Source organism: Canis lupus, chromosome 25 (assembly GCF_003254725.2).
Source record: "Canis lupus dingo isolate Sandy chromosome 25, ASM325472v2, whole genome shotgun sequence".
Classification (NCBI taxonomy): domain Eukaryota; kingdom Metazoa; phylum Chordata; class Mammalia; order Carnivora; family Canidae; genus Canis; species Canis lupus.
The window spans coordinates 14,144,979-14,160,513 of NC_064267.1; the positions used below are offsets into that span (position 1 = coordinate 14,144,979).

Below are 15,535 nucleotides of genomic sequence, written 5' to 3' on the forward strand. Positions count from 1 at the left end.
CCGGGAAGCTGAGGAAGGGCGGTTACCTAGACGCCCCGGTCCCGAAGGAGAACCCGCCGCCTGCGCCGCTCCCGCCGGCGGCTACGGTACCGGAGCCCAGCGTGCCGGTCCCGAAGGAGAAGCCCGTGGACATGGCTGCGGAGGCTCGGCGCCGTCGGCGAGCGGCAAGGGGTGCGGGACGCTCCTCTCTCAAAGCCGAGGCCGGCCGGGCAGCATCGCTCTGGCCCAGGCGCGACCTGGCGGGAACTTCAAGCCCCGGCCGCGGACGAGACAAGGCCCAAGTGGGTGGGGCAACCACCCGAGAGCACGTTCGGCGCCCGCCGCGCGCGCGGAGCCCGCCGGGAGCGAGCCCGCCGCGCAAGGCACCCTGGGATGGGAGCGGGTGGGCGCGCCGCGCAGGGCGTTCTGGGAGGGCCGGCGCGCCGCGCGGGGCATCCCGGGACGCCGCCTTCCGGGCGCGCCGCCGGCTCCCGGCCAAGGTGGGCGCTCCGCGTTAGACACGAGCCCAGCCGTTTCCTTCAGCTCTGAATTGCATATGCGTTGGCGCAATCTGTACTTTATGGCTGCTGGACCTCTGTTGCCTCTGTCCTTACTGCTACCGGGGATGCGCGGAATCCCAGAGCGGGGAAGGCCCGATTGAGCAGTCCGAGCCCAGTCTCTTCCCGGAGACGGACGGGGAGCTGTCTGCGCCCTGACGGTCCGGAAACCGATCGATAATCATTCATTCACGCGCTCCGCGGTGTTCGGAGCCCGTTAGGCACAGGAAGGCTCAAAGAGCGGCCTCTGGGGGGCGGGGTGCTGCGCAAACCCCTGGAAGTCCGAGGACGTGCTCAAGCTCGAGGTGCTGCGGCGTGTCCCGCGGGGTAGTGTTGGGGAGCCCGGCCGGTCGCGGGAGGTGTCCCCCCGCCCCCCGTCGTGGCTGTCTTCTGGCCTTGGGCTTGGCGTTGCTGACACCTCTCTGCTACCTGCTAGAGCAGCTGCAAGGTGGAAGGGAGAAGTACAGAAACAAGCACAGGATAGTGTGGAATTCAAGGGTTCCGTGAGCAACCCTTAAAGATAAGAAAAATGTAGATTTAAGGAAGAGATTCCCGTGTCAGTGGTGCACTTGAGGTACTGTGATAATGTGGGTCTTTGTTTTTCCTTCAGGGATTATTACATTTCTCCCGCAAATGGGTTTTCCGGTCTGTGATTTCTTCCAATAAAATTCATCCCCTAAGCAACCACCAGAGTTGCTTTCCTAAAACATAACTCTCACCATTGCACTGCCTTGATGGAACACTGTATTCTGGCACTCACCCTCCATATGGCAAACATTTCTAAGCTCACCTCTCACGACGCCTCGTAATGCAGCTCTTTCTCCGGCGTTGAGGTTGGACAGGCATTGCTGCCTCCGTAGGCTGAACTGTATCCCTCCAAAATGCCTGTGTTAAAGCCTTAACCGCCAATGTGATGGTATTTGAAAGTAGGGCCTGTGGGAGGTAAACAGGTTTAGATGAGGTCATGAGGGTGGGGTCCCCATGATGGGATTAATTCCCTTGTGAGAAGAGACATCAGAGAACTCTTTGTTTCTCCACTTCCGAGGAGACAGCTAAAAGGCATCCTTCTTTTTATTTATTTATTTATTTATTTATTTATTTATTTATTTATTTATTAAATATGATAGTCACAGAGAGAGAAAGAGAGAGAGGCAGAGACATAGGCAGAGGGAGAAGCAGGCTCCATGCACCGGAAGCCCGATGTGGGATTCGATCCCGGGTCTCCAGGATCGCGCGCTGGGCCAAAGGCAGGCGCCAAACCGCTGCGCCACCCAGGGATCCCAAAGGCATCCTTCTTAAGAAAAGAGCTGATGGGCACCTTGATCTCGAACTTCTTAGCTTCCAAAATCGTGAGAAGTAAATTTTTGTTGTTTAAGCCACCCGGTCTGTGGTATTTTGTTATGGCAGTCTAAGCACTTATACATCACCTCTGTATTTGTTTAATTAAGAAACTAATTAGCATTTTAAATATGGAGGTTACCATAAGAATAATTTAAAAGGAGACATTTGAACTATGGTAGAAAAAAATTTCATAATGATTGAACAGGAGGAGAAAAAAAATATTGAGGGTTTTAGATCTTCAATGATCTAGAGAATGCTATTAGTGATTACTAATAAGATGGTCAATAAGAGGACTAGAGAGGAAATCTAGGGTACTTTTGCCTGGGGGAAAAAAAAAGAACCAGATGAGTTTTGGAGGAAGGTAAAATATGGCTCCCTACATCTTTTAATTCCATTCTTTCCAAAACTTTTGAAGAATACCAGACCAGCATAAAATTTGTAAGATCAAAATGCCTGGCACGTGCAATTTATATATTATTAACAAAACGCGTAAGATTATCTGGATGGAAAGAGTGTGCAAAAATGTAGTAGGGACTACTTTTGTTCATAATAGGGGAAACTAGGGGCACCTGGGAGGCTCAGTTGGTTGGGTGGCTGCCTTGAGCTGGGGTCATGATCTCAGGGTTCTGGGGATCAAGCCTCACATTGGGCTCTCTGCTCAGTGGTGAGTGAGCTTCTGCCTCTCCCTCTGTGATCTCTCTAGTTCTCACTCTCTCAAATAAATAAATAAAATATTAAAAAAAAATAGGGGAAACTGATGTGGGCTATATAGGAATTATCTTTGTAATCATTCTGTAAATCTAAAACAGTTTTATTTATTTTGGGTGGGGAGATTTCTTTTTTTAATTTAAATTCAATTAATTAACATGTAGTGTATTGTTTCAGAGGTAGAGTTGAGTGATTCATCAGTCTTCTGTAACACCCAGTGCTCAGTACATCACCTGCCCTCCTTAATGCCCATCACCCAGTTACCTCATTCCCCACCACTTCCCCTCCAGAAACCCTCAGTTTGTTTCCTATGTTTAAGTCTCGTATGGTTTGTCTCTCTGATTTCATCTTGTTTTATTTTCCCCAGGCTCGTTTTTTTTCGTAACCAAGATCACGCTCTATGTTCTTTGATGTGTTTGTTGGAGATGTTCTCAGCCTAGAACACTCCTTTTATCTGTTATATATTCCACAGAATTAGTGTCACTATTCCAGTTGCTTCATTCTATACTGTCATCATTATGGCCACTTTTGTGGACAGATTTGAGCACCAGGGCTGGAATTTGAGGGAAAGAGTGTCAGTTTGAGTCCGTATTGATTTGAGGTGAAGATGTGTTGACTTGACATTGAGCAGGTAGCTAGCTGGCAGTGCATGCTGACTCAGGCAGGAGGGCAGCTGGACTGTGACTTTGGGACCCACAGACCAATGGCATCATGTGTGACCAGGATGTGGCTGTTTTTGTTCCTGATCATGAATCCCTTTAACTTTTGTTTTTCTGAGAAAGTTTATCTTTCTATTCTGAATGAAAACCTTACTGGATAGAGTATTCTTTGCTGCAGATTTTTTTCCTTTTAGCACTTTCAATATATCATGCCGCTCTCTTCTGGCCTATAAAGTTTCTGCTGAAAAATCCACTGATACTCTTATGGGGTTTCCCTTGTAAGTAACTGCTTTCCTTTCTCTTGCTGCTTTTAAAATTCTTTCTTTATCACTACTTTTTGCCATCTTATTTACTTTATGTCTTGGTGCAGACCTCTTTGATTTGGTTTTGTTTGTGGGCTCTCTGTGCCTCCTGGATCCAGATTTCTCTTTCCTTCCCCAGATTCAGGAAGTTTTCAGCTATTATTTATTCAAATAAATATTCTGCCCCCTTTACTTTCTCTCTCTCTCTCTCTCTCTCTCTCTCTCTCTCTCCCCCCCCCCTTCTCTCTCTCCCTATCATGTGACTATTGTGTCTGACATTGTCACTGAGTTCCCTGGGTCTGTTCTCATTTTGCATATTTTTTCCCCTCATCTGCTCAGCTTGATTACTTTCCATTACTCTGTCTTCCAGGTTGCTGATCCATTCTTCTACTTCCTCTAGTTCACTATTTATTCCAGGTAGTCTATTTTTAATTTCACTTAATGAGTTCATTATCTCTAATTGGTTCTTTTTTAGGTCTCCTATCTCTTTGTGGAGGGTCTCATGGAGATCCTGTATTCCTTTCTCAATTCTACCAAGTGTCTTTATGAGAATTACTTTAAATCCACTATCATAAATAAATAAATAAATAAATAAATAAATAAATATCAGACTTATTACTTATCTCCATTTTGTTTAGATCTTTTGCTGTGATTTTGTTCTGCTCTTTCATTTGGGACATATTCCTCTGTCTCCTCATTTTGTCTGTTTCTGTGTCTCTATGTGTTAGGAAAGTCAGCTATGTCTCCTGCACTTGAAAGTAGTGGCTTTATGAAAAAGAGGTCCTGTAGTGCCCCACAGTGCAATGTCTCCTTTTTACCAGAAATGGTGCTTTGGGGATGTCTCCTATGTATGTTGCTACAGGGGTGTCCTATTGTTGTGGCCAAGCTTTTTTTTGCTGTCCGTACAATCTGTGATGGCTCTCTGCCTATTGTGGGTGGAGTCCGGTGCCGTCTGGGGCTGCCTTGGATGAGTTAAGTCAGACCAGATGTTTGCCAGAGGTAAAGTAGCACCAAACTGCAGGGCACTTTCCCTGTGTTGTCCCCTGAGAAGCTTTTATTAGTAGATAGGGTGTGCAGTTAGAGTAGCTGCCTGCCCCTAACCCACTGCTGGGGTCGCAGAAAGACTGGTGTTTTGTTATCTTCCCTTCTCCCTAGAGCAAGACTCACTTTGGAGTGGTGTTGGCCTTTGTCTGGGATGCCTGCACACTGCCAGGCTTGTGGCACTGCTTTGATGGGATTTTGCCAAGAGTGTGTCAGAGGAGATGGATCTGTTTCTTGTGGCCTCTTGTCTGTGTCTGTGGAGAGTCTGTTCTTCCAGTCTTTGGGTTGCTTTCTGGGTCATTTGTGTCAATGCAGGTGTTCTCTAGGTGGCCATGCCACACTAGGTAAGCCCAAGATCCTCCTACTCTGACATCTTCCCAACAACCCCTGCTTAAAAAACAGTTTTAAAAATAAGTTTATATGGGACCCCTGACTGGCTTAGTTGGTAGAGCATGCAACTCTTGATCTCACAGTTTGAATTCAAGCCCCATGTTGGGTGTGGAGTCTACCTTCAAAAAACTAAGTGAATAAAATAAAAGTAAGTTTATAAAGGAAAATAGTGAGAAATATGATGTAGATAAAAGTTTAAGTTTTGGGGAAGCCACTCAAATTGACAAGCAAATCATTCTTTTAACTTTACAAAAGTTTTAGTACAGCGTTTCTTGTCTTGTATCTGGCAGATACAAGTTTGTTTATTTTAAAGATTTTATTTATTTATTCATGAGAGACACAGAGAGGGAGGCAGAGACATAGGCAGAGGGAGAAGCAGGTTCCCCATGGGGATCCTGTTGCAGGACTTAATCCTAAGACCCTGGGATCATGACCTGAGCCAAAGGCAGGCACTCAACCACTGAGCCACCTGGCAGATACAAGTTTAAATTATGCAGCAGTAACCTCCAAGATGCTACAGAGAGGAGCACTACTGAGATAGATAGTGGACCACTTAACAAATAGTAGTGTTACCATCTATTACATGGCCCTAGATACACTGAGTGCGAGACTGGACCTGAAAGACCTTTTTTCATATACCTTCTTCTGTTTGTCCTATTAGCAAAAAAGAAAACACTTTTCATCCTTTCTTCTACAGAAATAAATCTCCAAAGAAAGCAGTTTCTATAAGCCAGTTGTTTGTTTATTCAATGGGAAGCCTGATAGTAAAATGTCGATATAAGCTTCATGCCTATTTAAGCCGAAAGCCTATGCAGCCAGGCAAAACCATAGAGCACTGGAATTTGGCTTAACCATTCTTATTTAGCGTACATATCCTATTCTAAAGGATGTTTCAAATATTCCTCTTTGACATTGTGGGACCTGAACCCATGTATCAATTCTATGTGAATTACTGCTTTCCATAGATGAAGCAAATGATTCAGATTCTAAATTACATAGCAAATCATCTTGCTTCCCCTTGTTTTTTATATTACGAGAATCATGCTAAGAAACCCCATCTTTTGCTGATTTACTGGCTGTATGGTGACATTGTTGATGTCATAAACTGAATTATCTGAAAGGCAATAGCACTGTAAAAACTTTTTTTAAAAAGATTTTATTAATTTATTCATGAGAGAGACACAGAGAGAGAGAGGCAGAGACACAGGCAGAGGGAGAAGCAGGCTCCATGCAGGGAGCCTGACTTGGGACTCGATCCTGGGTGTCCAGGATCATGCCCTGGACTGAAGGAGGCACTAAACCTCTGAGCCACCGGGGCTGCCCTGTAAAAAACAATTTAATTTCGACTTGCATTAAAATGTCTAAAAAGGTTTGTTTCCATGGTATGTTCAGATCAGGATAACTCTTTGAGAAGTATCATTTGAGAGGCTCTAACATAGAAAGGAAGTTGGAATTGTAAGTCTGTTTAAGAGGATCTGCAATATTTATGGTCTGATCCTCTGAAATAACTAAGAGAGAATTTATAATTTAGAGCCTATGTATAAGCAGTTGACCTCTGTCTTGAATTTATAGATTCCTATCTTGAATAATAGATTCCTGGGAATCTATTAACTTTAAAGATTTAGGTAGTGTCCTTCCTTTTTAAAAATCCTATTAAATTTTCAAAAGATCTAATAACAACAAAATTTATGGAGAGATAGATCAATGAAACTGTGACAAAATGTCAATAAATGGTGACTCTACAAGAAAGATATATGGGTGTTCATTGTACTGCTCTCTCAACTACTCTACAGGTTTGAAATTTTTCAAAATAAGTCGGAGTCCAAAGCTAAAACAAAAGTTTCCAACAGTAGATCAGAACAGCAATGATCTGTTTCCTGATATAGCTTTTACCTATCACCCAAAAAATCAAAAAAAAAAAAAAAAAGCAATACAGGAAGTTTTACATGAAGCTAATTATATGTATTTATTTTAAGGATTTTATTTTTTTAAAGATTTTATTTATTCATGAGAGATACAGAGAGAGGCAGAGACATAGGCAGAGGGAAGAGAAGCCGACTCCATGCAGGAGCCTGATGCAGGACCTGATCCCGGATTCTGGGATCACGTCCTGAGCCGAAAGCAGACGCTCAACCACTGAGCCACCCAGGTGTCCCAAGATTTTATTTTTTTTAAGTAATCTCTATACTGACATGGACCTCGAACTCCCAAACCCAAGATCAAGAGTCACATGACCTATTTTTTTTTCCCACATGACCTATTATTGACTGAACTAATAACCAGGCAGCCTGAAGCTAATTATATTTAATTTTAAATATGGTCATTTGTTTTGAAATTATGTCCTTCCTTTTGGTGAGTGTGGGTTATGGGACTCGAAAAGGTTGTTTTCATGACCTGATAATGATATTGTATAAGAATAAGGTCAGGAAAAGAATCTTGGCAATGTCGGCATAAAATAAATAAGGGAAGCTACCTTGTTGTCATTAATTTTCATGCTTCCCTTTTCCCTTAAAAAAAAAATCCCAATTTTGTTCAAAGTGGCATACATTTATTTACCTGTGGCCAGTTGAGTGTAGAGGAAGACTTGAGATTCACCCCAGGTATGAGTATGACTCATTTAAAGGAGTAGCTACCATATATCCCTTTTACCATTCTCCTCCTTCTTTCCTGCTGCCTGGGACTTAGACACATGGCTAGGTCATGGATAGCCATCCTGGTCTGTGAAGACCTTAAGAATGAAAGTCTTAGGAGGTGGGTGTTGGGTGTAGCAGAAGGGTGAGTGGGAAGGTATAGCAGAAAAATAGTATAGAGTCACCATACCAGCCATGGTTTGCTTGCCTTTAGACTTCTTTTAATTTTTTTAAAAGATTTTATTTATTTATTTATTTGAGAGACAAACAGACAGACTGAGCACAAGAGGAGGGAGGGGCAGGGGGAGAAGGAGAAGCAGATTCCACACTGAGCAGAGAGCCCACGTGGGGCTTCATCCCAGGACCCTAGGATCACAATCTGAGCTAAAGGCAGACGCTAAACCAACTAAGCCACCCAGGCGCCCCTTCAGACTTCTTTTAAATTAAAGAAAAATCATCTTCTGTGTTAAGTCATCATAGTTGGGTCTCTGTTATTCATAGCTAAATTTAATATACCAATTTAAGTAGGAACCCACACTAAAAGATAAATGTTATATGTGCTACTGAAGAAACAGGAAATATCCAAAATGAACCAAGACCAAAGGACTATCTATAGGACCAGAATATAGTGATAAAGGCAACAACAAAATAACTTGTTATCTAATCATTATTTAATTGATTAGATTAGCTGAGGGCACAGTCAGGTTCTAGTTTCAAAAACACGGGAGCCAAAGAGGGAGAATGTGACTGCACTTATTCTCATATTTTAAGGAAACAAGTCACTATATCTGAAGGACCCAGTGTCCACTGTTATGAAGCAGTAATACATTCATATGACTGTTCCATAACAAGGACAAAATTTCCCTCAACCTCTCCAATTCTGTTTGATCAGTTTTCCCATAGCCTGGTTAGACCTCTTTTGGTTACAAAGAATAGAAACCCTCTCAAAGTAGGTTAAGCACAAGTGTGTATGTATGTGGGGGAGACACGGGAAGACAGAGTTGGTAGTCTTGTTATTGAGACATGGGAGACAAGCCTGGAATACAGAGAAGTTTGAAGTAAGTCTAGAAGAAAAGGAATAGCCAGACCTCAAGTATATCAGAAAGCAACAGCTAGCTCATAAGAAATGAACTGGAGAGGGTTACACTTATTTCAGAGAACTGAGAAGATCTGGAAGTCCCAGAGGATGGAGGAATGGTTAACTCCCTGAGTGCCCAAGGGAGACAGAGGGGCATTTGGGAATCTGCCACACAAGAATCTGAGACCCGACTTCCAAGGAGCAAAGGCTAGTAAGCAAGCAGGGAGAAAGTGAAACAAACTTGGCAAAACAGATTCCCCTCACTTCTGTCCCCACCTCCAAACCCACTATTATCAAACCTGGGGGGTATGGGGAAAAAGAAGCTTTGAATAGGATTAAGGGGTAAATTTATGTGAGATTGAACTCAGATTCCTAAAAATCTTATTTTTCTAAAACCCAGAGTAATAGGTACAAAGTTGTCAAGAGGTAAAGGGAAAGCCAACAAAGCCACCTAGAAGGGTAACTGTGAAGAAAAAAGTGCTATCTATTTCACCTCATAAGAATCCAGTGTTCAATGAAGGGATTACAAAGAATAGAACACAACCGGGATCCCTGGGTGGCGCAGCGGTTTGGCGCCTGCCTTTGGCCCAGGGCGCGATCCTGGAGACCCGGGATCGAATCCCACATCGGGCATCCCGGTGCATGGAGCCTGCTTATCCCTCTGCCTGTGTCTCTGCCTCTCTCTCTCTCTCTCTCTCTCTCTATCATAAATAAATGAAAATTGAAAAAAAAAATAAAAAATAAAAAGAATAGAACACAACCGACCATTGTATCAACCAGAGTGAATGGACAGAAAGACCAGACATGGATACAATTTGGGTAAATCATCAAGATTCACTTATGTAAAGGACTCAGAAAGTCACACAATCAGGATACACTGAAAAATGATGAGTACTTTTCTTTAAGATAGAATGAGGAGCAAGCCTCCAAATCCCCAACTCCTGAGGGAATGAGAACCACACTAACCTGCAAACATAGTATTTCACCCTCCCACCTAGTATGAGACGGAGGCATATTGGCTAACTTGGCTATGGGCACTTTGCTGGGCCAGGTACATGTCCTCAACTGCAGAGTTCTAGAATATATAATGTGATCACTTGCATACAGTGTATAATTCACTCAGATAAGAACAAATGTTTCATCTATCATCCATTCCCCTTAAATTTCTGAACTCAGTGATAAAGAGTTAGAATGAGGATAGCAGGTATGCAAACATCTTTAGGAATGCAGTCTTCTTTTTTTTAAAACAACTTTATTTTTTTATTTTTATTTATTTATGATAGGCACACAGTGAGAGAGAGAGGCAGAGACATAGGCAGAGGGAGAAACAGGCTCAATGCTCCGGGAGCCCGACGTGGGATTCGATCCCGGGTCTCCAGGATCACACCCTGGGCCAAAGGCAGGTGCTAAACTGCTGCACCACCCAGGGATCCCAGGGATGCATTCTTCTTAAAACACACATGCACACACCTATTATTTTTTGAGCATTCATTGAGACCAGCTACAAGCTTGAACATTTCTTCTCATTACTTCACATAACTAAAACAAATAACTCAATGGAGAAGGTGATGGTAAGTACTACTACTTACAGATAGATAAACTAAGAGAGGAATTAAGTAATTTTACTAAACTCACACAGATAGTGAATAGCAAAAAGGAGATTTGAATTTACATAGCTTTGATTCCAGAAAGAATTCTGATCATAGATTTCATCTTCTGCAATAATATGCCTAAAAATAAAAGCTGAGAAAAATGAAAAGCTGTAGTCAAACGAAATATTCTTGCTCTATTAGTGGCTTATGTTTATTTAAGAAGCACCCAAATTAAGAAGTATAATTGCTTTTACAACATCCCATTAGATGGCAAATAGTAAACATAATTACAAAAGCAACAACATTTTAAAAATATGAAATGTTATCTCACATGACAAACATAGTATCAGACACCTCTTACACATTTTGTAGGGGAATTAAGTGTTTTCTTTTTAACAGTGTAAAAACAAACATTAAACATTAGGGAGAAATGAATCTAGGAGACTGATTCCTTATTATTTCAAAGCATCATGATTGTTTAATGCTTTTTGCATATTTGTTACTTTTAATGCAAAACCCACTTGGATGATGAAGTTATAGCTTTACACATCAAAACAAAACTAATCAAAGCACAAATACTTAAAGACTCCATAGAAAGACAGCATGGCTTCTACACCATGTCTTGATAGGAACTTAGTTGGCATAAAGAAACAACAGGGCCCTCATAAGGGGGCTTTTCCAGCAATAAAGCCTAAATTAGGGTTACTTGATATATTCCTATAATAATGAACCTTTAGGGCTGCCTCAAGGGGCTTCCCTGGCCCAGAAACACCACTATATTGGTACATCTCAATAGGATTTACAGATACATCAAGATTTTGCCTGAATGACGACAATCTATAACATTTTTTTCCTTGCTCTGAATTCATGCTAAGTAAACTTCTCAAATGTAAAATGTCTGCATAGCTTTATAGGAAGAGAACATGCAGATACTCATTACTGTTTACTTTAAACTTCTATTTCTCATTGTCAGTGATTAAGTTGATATTTTGATATTTACCAGCCTAACCCTAAGAAACAGATCTCTTGTTGGCTGTCTGGTCTTCCTTCAGACTAGCCTCAGTGGGCCCCTTCATTGAAAACTACAACTATTATAAGACCCCTGTTTGCATAAGTGATGAGATGAAAACAGTAGGAAATACTTAGTCTGATTAATTTTATTGTGCTTCCACTTTTTAAAGAAGGAAAGGATTTAAGACCACTGGTACACATTGAAATTTTCTTAAACTGGACCATATGCTTGATGAACATTAATAAAAATAAAACACATCTAAATGAATGAAACTCTTCTTCTTTCTAGTGTCTCTTTATTTCCCTTGAGTGAACTGCCCTTTTGTAGTGACACAGGAACTGAGGCTCTTTGTTTCTTGCAGTAATCACCAGGGGTAGAACTACTGACAGAGAAGCTAATGGCCTGGATCCCTTGGATCTGTGTGTGCTGCCTAACCGGGGCTTGTACTCAATCTCTGCTGCTGCTAACAAGATATCTGTTCCCAGACTTCCTTGAGCCCATTTAAATACACAATCCCCCTTTTTTGCAATGGGTTTGCCACCAGAACACAGGTGAAACCTAAACCAAACCTAAACCGCTAAACCTAAACCAAAATGGGAAAGGAAAAGACTCACATCAACATCATCGTCATTGGACACGTAGATTTGGGCAAGTCTACCACTACTGGCCATCTGATCTACAAATGTGGTGGGATCGACAAAAGAACTATTGAAAATTTTGAGAAGGAGGCTGCTGAGATGGGAAAAGACTCCTTCAAGTATGCCTGGATCTTGGATAAACTGAAAGCTGAACGTGAATGTGGTATCACCATTGATATCTCCTTGTGGAAATTCGAGACCAGCAAGTATTATGTGACCATCATTGATGCCCCAGGACACAGAGACTATATCAAAAACATGATTACAGGTACAACTCAGGCTGACTGTGCTGTCCTGATTGTTGCTGCTGGTGTTGGTGAATTTGAAGCAGGTATCTCCAAGAATGGACAGACCCGTGAGCATGCCCTTCTGGCTTACACACTGGGTGTAAAACAACTAATTGTTGGTGTTAACAGAATGGATTCCACTGAACCACCCTACAGCCAGAAGAGATACGAGGAAATTGTTAAGGAAGTCAGCACCTACATTAAGAAAATTGGCTACAACCTGACTCAGTAGCATTTGTGCCAATTTCTGGTTGGAATGGTGACAACATGCTGGAGCCAAGTGCTAACATGCCTTGGTTCAAGGGATGGAAAGTCACCCGTAAAGATGGGAATGCCAGCGGAACCACACTGCTTGAAGCCCTGTATTGCCTTCTGCCACCAACTCATCCAACTGATAAGCCCTTGCGTCTGCCTCTCCAAGACGTCTACAAAATTGGTGGTATTGGTACTATCCCAGTGCGTCGAGTGGAGACTGGTGTTCTTAAGCCTGGCATGGTGGTCACCTTTGCTGCAGTCAATGTTACAACTGAAGTAAAGTCTGTTGAAATGCACCATGAAGCTTTGAGTGAGGCTCTTCCTGGGGACAATGTGGGCTTCAATGTCAAGAACGTATCTGTCAAAGATGTTCGCCGTGGCAACGTGGCTGGTGAAAGCAAAAATGACCCACCAATGGAAGCAGCTGGCTTCACAGCTCAGGTGATTATCCTGAACCATCCAGGCAAAATCAGTGCTGGATATGCACCTGTGCTGGATTGTCACGCAGCTCACATTGCTTGCAAGTGTGCTGAGCTGAAGGAAAAGATAGATCGTCATTCTGGAAAGAAGCTGGAAGATGGCCCCAAGTTCTTAAAATCTGGGGATGCTTCCATTGTTGATATGGTTGCTGGCAAACCTATGTGTGTTGAGAGCTTCTCTGACTATCTTCCTCTGGGCCATTTTGCTGTTCGTGACATGAGACAGAAGGTTGCTGTGGGTGTCATCAAAGCAGTGGACAAGAAGGTAGCTGGAGCTGGCAAAGTCACCAAGTCTGCCCAGAAAGCTCAGAAGGCTAAATGAATATTATCCCCAATACCTGCCACCCCAGTCTTAATCAGTGGTGGAAGAACGGTCTCAGAACTGTTTGTGTCAATTGGCCATTTAAGTTTAATAGTAAAAGACTGGTTAATGAGAGCAATGCATCGTAAAAACTTCAGAAGGAAAGGAGAATGTTTTGTGGACCATTTGTGGGGTTTGTTTGTTTGGTTTTTTTTTTTTTTTTTTTGCGTGTGTGACAGTTTTAAGTTATTGGTTTTTTAAAATCAGTACTTTTTAATGGAAACAACTTGACCAGAAATCTGTCACAGAATTTTGAGACCCATTGAAACAAATTTTAATGAGAAAAAAAATTCAAAAAAAATTTCACAATCCCTTCAAATCGTGATACAAGGGATCCCCAACAAAATGCTTATCATCCTATAGTTTGGCTTGCCAATTGTCAAACTCTCCTACAAAGATTCCTCCTAATTGACATTTTATTTATTGAAAGGATGGTCAAAGACCATCAGATATTAGAGAACAGTTGTGACATGAAAGTTAGAAACCAAAACAACAAACCTAGAAGGAATCTAGAGGGAATAAAGATAATTTGAGGAACAAAAATAAATTAATACCTAGAGATATGAGATTCACAAAATCAGAACTAAGTGCTACCAAAAAAAAAAAAAACAATGGAAAAAGAAAAATGTATGTAACCAAATGAACTCAGTCTGGAAGGAACAATGTTCCATAGCAGTAGGCACACCTAGTGCTCAGATCTTGGATTCTATTATTATTGCAATGAAAAGGACTGGATCTCCTTGGAGAAACTGTTAATTCTAAGAGCTGGGGTAGAAAAGATGCAAGATGAGACTGGGACATATTTTAGTGCCAGAAAGTAAGGAAGTGCTAAAAATAAAAACAAAAAAAAGCCCCACCTATAAGGTATGTCAAAGGGACATAGGAGCCCAGGGAAAGGTTTCCTGATGGCCAAAGCTGGAACAACTCAAGCAAGAAAATAAGGAACTCTCAGATTATAACCAAAAGTATAAAATGAACATCCATGAGTCCATAATGATATAAACAAAAGATGGAATGAATGAATGAGAATAGAAAAGTATCTTGCGTGAAGAATTCTCAATAGTTTATATGTAGAAATACTGCCCTACAAGAGAAGAATTAACTCCCTACTCTGTAAAGTGTATAATGTGAATAGCAATCTCTTTCAAAAGAGGACACTACAGAAATAGGGGAAATAGTACCTTTATGGAGGAGAAACTTGACAAACATTACCTCAGTCAAATGATTAAGGTGAACATGAACAGTGATTAATTATGTTGGGGGTATGTACCCTTGATATGATGTAATAGAAATGACATTTTATCTCTGGGATCTTCCTCCCCCAAATCCTTAACCCTAGTTTAACTATGAGAAAAACATTAGGCAAATTCCAACACGAGGGCATTCTACAAAATACCTGACCAGTACTTTACAAAGCTGTTAAGGTTATAAAAAGACAAAGAAGGGGCAGCCCCGTGGCTCAGCGGTTTAATACCACCTTCGGCCCAAGGCCTGATCCTGGAGACCTGGAATCCAGTCCCGCGTCGGGCTCCTCGCATGGAGCCTGCTTCTCCCTCTGCCTGCATCTCTGCCTCTCTCTCTGCCTGCGTCTCTGCCTCTCTCTCACCCTCTCTCTGTGTGGCTCTCTTGAATAAATAAGTGAAATCTTTTTTAAAAAAATAAATTTAAAAATAAATAAATAAAAAGACAAAATAAAAAACTATGACAGTCAAGATAAACATGACTCCTAAAGTAATGTGGTATCCTGGATGGAATTCTGGCACAGAAATAGGACATTAGATAAAAACTAAAGAAATCTGAATAAAATATGAACTTTAGCTAACAATAACATCCATATTGGTTCAATAATTGTGACAAATACACATTATTCTAGTAATAGAAGAAATGAGATATGAAAGGATAAATGAGTGGGAACTGTCACCTTACCTTTTCAATTATTCTGTAAATCTGCAAGTGTTCTAAAAATAAGGCCTATTTAAAATTTAAAAAGAGGTCTTGGGCATTAAAAATATAACTGCAGCAATTAAAAAATATCAAAAACAATGGACTATAAAGTTGCAAAAATTTCCCTGAAAGTATATTAGAAAGACAAAGGCCTAGAGAATAGGAATAAAAGGATAATAAAATTAGAATCAGACCAGCAGTTTCAATATCTGATAAAAGAAAAAGAAAAATAGGAAGGAAGAGCAATGAGGAACAAAAGAAGGAAGAAGAAAAAAATACAGA

General features: G+C 41.5%; 1 protein-coding gene across 3 annotated transcripts in view; it reads right to left on the minus strand.

Moving 5' to 3' along the window:
- Positions 1-375, minus strand: part of NUP58 (nucleoporin 58) — a 52,706-nt gene extending 52,331 nt beyond the window's left edge. For 2 of the 3 annotated variants that reach the window (XM_025462687.3, XM_025462684.3), the window contains exon 1: positions 27-332. In XM_025462687.3, the coding sequence (XP_025318472.1) occupies positions 27-133 (107 nt within the window). In that variant the 5' untranslated portion in view covers positions 134-332. Of the gene's footprint in view, positions 1-26 lie in introns of all 3 variants that reach the window. The other variant, XM_025462686.3, reaches the window with a different exon arrangement.
- Positions 376-15,535: the final 15,160 nt, after the last annotated feature.